This window comes from Acanthisitta chloris, unplaced genomic scaffold (assembly GCF_000695815.1).
Source record: "Acanthisitta chloris isolate BGI_N310 unplaced genomic scaffold, ASM69581v1 scaffold12935, whole genome shotgun sequence".
NCBI lineage: Eukaryota > Metazoa > Chordata > Aves > Passeriformes > Acanthisittidae > Acanthisitta > Acanthisitta chloris.
Window position 1 is genome coordinate 6,863 of NW_008673247.1, and position 5,229 is coordinate 12,091.

Genomic DNA, 5,229 nt, shown 5'->3' on the forward strand with positions numbered 1-5,229 from the left:
TTCTACTAGCCCAGGTTGCTCCAAGCTGGCCTTGGACACATCCAGGGATGTGGCAGGTACAACCTCCCTGTGCAGTGAATGACAAACACGACTAAAATGCAGAAGGTGGAAGATCTTTCCTTACCCTTGGCAAGGAGGTCTCCTGAGTCTGAGGTTGCCCTTGTAGCTCTGTACATGAAGAATGAACAAGTTGGTCCACCTTCTACTAGCCCAGGTTGCTCCAAGCTGGCCTTGGACACATCCAGGGATGTGGCAGGTACAACCTCCCTGTGCAGTGAATGACAAACACGACTAAAATGCAGAAGGTGGAAGATCTTTCCTTACCCTTTGAATTCCTTCAGAGCGAGCCATGTGTGCACTACAGGGGATGTTGACAAGGTGGTTGCAGGAAGGATAAAAGTCAAGTTACACAACTGTGTAGGATTATACAATGATCTGCCCCTTGGTGACTCAGGTGACTTTATGATCTGGTGGTGGAAGTGAACGAATAATTTGTTTTAAACGGATGGAAAACATTTCTGTGGCTACTAGAGACGTTTAGGTTATGTCGTTGTGAGCCACGTGAGCTCGAAATACAATAGAAACGATTCAGCCATACAGGCTTAGAATAAGAATACCTGGTGTTTAATCCTAATTTTGCCACAGGCATCTTGACCTTGAATTAAACATACTTGTTCACCTCCAGGCACTTGAAGCAGTGGCAGCAGGAGCAGAGCCTTGAGGAGACTCAGTGATCACAGTGGGTGGGATTGCCAAGGCCTAAAGCAAAGGAGAGGAGGGGGAGGCTTTTTTTGGTTCTTCGAGTGGCTGTTAACCTAATAACCTGTGCAAATCCAGCCATGCAAAAAGCTCTGAATTCAGGAGGAAAGTCGTTTTGGTGACTGCAGGCACGAGAAGGTCCCGTGCAAGGCGCTGAGCCACGCGCCGTCTCCTCTGGGATGTGCTCGCCGAAAGAAATCTCTCCTGCTTGTGTAAGCACTGGGAAAACAAGCAGACACTTTATACTCTAGAAAAGCCCAATAAGCCTCAGGAAATTCCGACATTCTTGATTTTATTTCGTGGCACAGGACTGCAGGGTGTGTTTGTGAAAGATGAGCAAGGTTGCCCTTCTCCAGCCCAGCGCCGCGGACTCGATAAGCCCGAGCTGAATAGCTCATTGTTCCCTGCGGGAGCCTGATCAGCTGTCACTGTTCCCCTCCAAAACACTGAGTTTATTTATAAAGAAAAAGTGCTGATATCGCATTTCATCCTAAAGGCAAAGTTGCTGCTTCTTGCTGCTGGTGAAGAGAGCTGTGTGTGAAGTGTGTCCCACCTCGAGGACCAAGAGCTGGAGCTTCGTTGTGGTCGTGGAATTGAAATGCTTGTGCTCTGCTGATCTTCTGCTCTTTAAGAGCTGCTGGTGTTTTTGGTGTGGTTCTTTGTGCTTCTACTTTTGCTCCTCATGGTGGTTTCCCAACTGAGAACATGACTGATGGAGAATGTCCAAGTTTGCCAGGTTGTCACCCTCAGAAAAAAAATCCCTCAATTGTAGCACCAAGAGGGATGGGTGGTCAACCATCACTGCAGTCTGAGAGAAGTGGAACTACCAAATAAAAGTGCTAATCGAGGTCGTCTTCAAGCTGGAAAACCCCCACATTTGTGCAGATTGGATTTTCTTGGCAAACCTAACTAGGAGCTGTGTTTGTACACACATGTTTTGGGTTTTGGAGTCCCTAAAGGTTCAGGTTTTCTTCATTGCAAATCCTGGATCTTCTAAAACCATTCCCACAGATGTGAGCACGTTCCAAGGCAACTGATACTCACAGTGCATGGCAAGAGTGAAGCTGAGGAGGTCCAGATGGTTTGCTTTCCCTGGGCAGAGGGACAGGCACACTGAGGAGGCCAAGCTGGTCCCTGGGATATGGTGTATTTGGGGAATTGGCAATGAAGGAATTGATTAGAAATTGTCTCTGGGAGGTGATTCCTCCTCATCTTCCACTGTGGGTGCTGCAGTCACAGTGCCTAGATGTGAGGAAAGCTGTGTGTGCTGGAAACCTCAGTGTTGCTTGTTTTATTGCTGGTTCTGAGTTCAGCTTGGAACAACACATCTTGGAAAACCTTTGGGAAGAGCAACACTGACAGTCAAGCAATGGCAGGAATCTCTACACTCTGAGTGCTCAAAGACCTGTAGATGAAAGTGCATATTTTATTGATTTCATGTTGAGTTTATTGCCTGTGTAAAAGCCAAATAACCTCTGCTGGCTGCAGCACTGAATATTTCTGCGTTTTTAGGCTGTCTGACACATTTCTGCTGTGTTTTCCTGCCCTGTTTGACCAGGAGTGAATCATTTCACTACTCTGTCCCTCAAATTCAGGGTCAGTAGGATAAGGAGAACACTTGGCTAATGTGAGAAGCTTTCCTAGTTGTAAACTGTTTGAAAACTGTGTAAAATATTGTGTGAATATAGATATATTGGTAGTAATTATGCCATAATTATGATGAATATGCATTAATAATTAATCTCATTAATGAGGCTATGAACACTTCTATCTGTGTGTTTTCTGGGGTCCTTTAGATGTCGAGATGTTGCTTGCAGATATTTTAAAAGGAGAAACATAGAATCATAGTATTTTAGGGGTTGCTGTGTAAAATATTGTGTGAATATAGATATATTGGTAGTAATTATGCCATAATTATGATGAATATGCATTAATAATTAATCTCATTAATGAGGCTATGAACACTTCTATCTGTGTGTTTTCTGGGGTCCTTTAGATGTCGAGATGTTGCTTGCAGATATTTTAAAAGGAGAAACATAGAATCATAGTATTTTAGGGGTTGGGTTGGGAAGTGACAAGGTTGGGGCAGCCACAGCCTCCCTGGGCAACCTGTGCCAGTGCCTCACCATCCTCACAGGGAAAACCTCTGCCTAATATCTAACCTAAATTTCCTCTCCTTCAATTTGAACCTGTTACCCCTTGTCCTATCATTGCAGTTCCCAACACAGAGAAGCAGTGTTCCTGGAAATTATTCCCTGATGGGAAGTGCTGTGATGTTGGTTCTCCAAAGGGACTTGGTTTATAATGAGAACTGCCCAGTTGGAGCCCCAGTAACCAAACCAATCATCCCAGATTGCTGCCTTCAGGGAGTGCCCCAGAATGTGCAATACTTTGTTTCTGCATCAGGAATAGTCTGTGAAGGAATTGGCTCGAAATTCCCTGCAGTGATTCTCTGTGCTGACGTGGGGTATTGCAGCATTCAGCCCTTCTTTCCAGACTCAGATTCAGTACATTTTTAAGCAGTGACCACTCGTTCTGCATGCCAAAAAAAATGCACTTGACGCTTGTAACTGATGCACTTTTCAGCAGTAAAGCTTTGCTGCTTGGGACTGCAGGTTTGAGGATGAATTCCCTGCTCCTGGTGCATCCCACATGCAATCACAACCATTTGCTGTCTGCAGATTGAGTTAATCATCCTCCCGGAGCTTGAAAAATAAACATATTTTTGAACTCTATTTGATGGTGTTGTCTCTAATGGGATTCTGTTTAATCTTTAGTGCTTTTATTTGTTACAGAGATCCGTGCCCAATTGGTAGAGCAGCTGAAATGCCTTGACCAGCAGTGTGAGCTTCGGGTCCAGTTACTGCAGGACTTGCAGGATTTCTTCCGCAAGAAGGCAGAGATTGAGATGGATTACTCAAGGAATTTGGAGAAGTTGGCTGAGAGATTCCTGGCTAAAACTAGGAGCACCAAAGACCAGCAATTCAAGTAGAGTATTTGCCTTTTGTTTTTGCCTCTTTTTTTTTTTTTTCCCCTCCTGTAGATGTGGTCGTGAGGATAGGAATGGAAAAGGGAGTGGATAGAGGGAATGTAGGTAGCAGGAGCAGCAGAGTCAAGTGTTTCCCAAGTTTGTGTTGAACACAGAACCCATTTCATCTTTCTGCACAGCCTGGGTTCTCATTTGGTGTCAGAATTCCTGGTAGGTCATGTGTTGTCAGTAGGGAATGGGATGGGAAGAATTGACATATCTAAAAGATGTCATTTTCTTGGGAAGGTGAGCAAAGCTACAAGCCAGATTTGATGGACAAAGCCAGGATTTCCTTCCCAGTGACTTTGGGCTGGTTTTTTGTGAGTAGCTGTTTCCAATCTGTTCCATGCTGTCAGCTCTCTGCTTTCAGTATCCCACACACACTCAGTGTGGGAGTTGTGTTGTATCTCTGCTACTATCACTTCAAACAGCACAGAAATAAGGCCAACAGTATTTCCAAGTCCAACAGTACTTGCAAACAGAGCTGTGCCATTGGGGGTGGGGGAATCCCTAGATACTGACCTGATGGGACCTAAAGATGTCCTTATTGACAATCTATTGACTCTCCTGCTTGAAACATCATTCACAAGTGGCTCTGACTGTTGTTCCCAGTTAGCTGCATGAGTTGGGATGACTAACGCCCGTGGAACGTTATGGATTCTCAGAGCCTTTTGATCTCCTACTGGCTCCTGCCGGGAGGAAGGTGATTTTCCCAGGAAGGGGATGCAGGACAGGACCTGTGGGTGAAGAAGGAGCTGGTGCAGACTGAGTGGCACAGACACATCAGCCCAGTGAGGAGATGACCAGCACGAGGCCACTGCCCAGAGCTCCTGTCGCTGACATCTGGGCAGTGCAGAGGCTTGTTGGGCTGTGTTGTCAGGGCAGCAGCTGGGGAAAACATGGAGTTGTTGAGCCTTGGGAGCTGAATCATTGCAGCTTTGGACAGATTGGGCTGAGAGGATCCATCTGGGTCTGCCCCCGCCCAAAGCAGAGTAGCATTGTTTGGGTCAGGCCCTTCTCCCTGGTTTGGTGTCCTGTTGTTGCTGTGTTTGGAGGGATGTGGGGACACAGCAGCTTCCCGTTTCCACTAGCAGCTCTTGTTGTGGAAGCCTTTAAGGAGGTACCATTTTAGCTTCCTTTCCTGTACAGCTTTGATGTCGTTTGCTTTGCTTCTCCTTTCCAACACACACATTGTGCTGCACTCTCAGGAAAAGCTGAGGCCCAAGCACAGCTACTGCACAGGCTGGAGGAGAGTTCTTCTGCATCTCTATAGACCTGGCATTGTCTGAAGAGTTTTGTTCTTTTCCTTACAGTCAAAGTGTCCTTACAACCATAAGCTCCATGTATTCAGCACTTGGCTTTAAGCTGGCACTGAAGCAATGATGCCTTGAATTATAATTTTCCTCTGCATTATGATTGGTCTTTTCAGTTTATTTCACTGT

The 5,229-nt window shown here is 45.7% G+C and overlaps 1 protein-coding gene across 2 annotated transcripts in view; it reads left to right on the forward strand.

Annotated features, from left to right (window-relative positions):
- The first annotated feature begins 3,559 nt into the window (after positions 1 to 3,559).
- Positions 3,560 to 5,229, forward strand: part of SRGAP2 (SLIT-ROBO Rho GTPase activating protein 2) — a 62,519-nt gene continuing 60,849 nt past the window's right edge. For both annotated transcript variants that reach the window (XM_009074872.1, XM_009074871.1), the window contains exon 1: positions 3,560 to 3,747. In XM_009074872.1, coding sequence (XP_009073120.1) covers positions 3,668 to 3,747 — 80 coding nt within the window. In that variant the 5' untranslated portion in view covers positions 3,560 to 3,667. The remainder of the gene's footprint in view (positions 3,748 to 5,229) is intronic.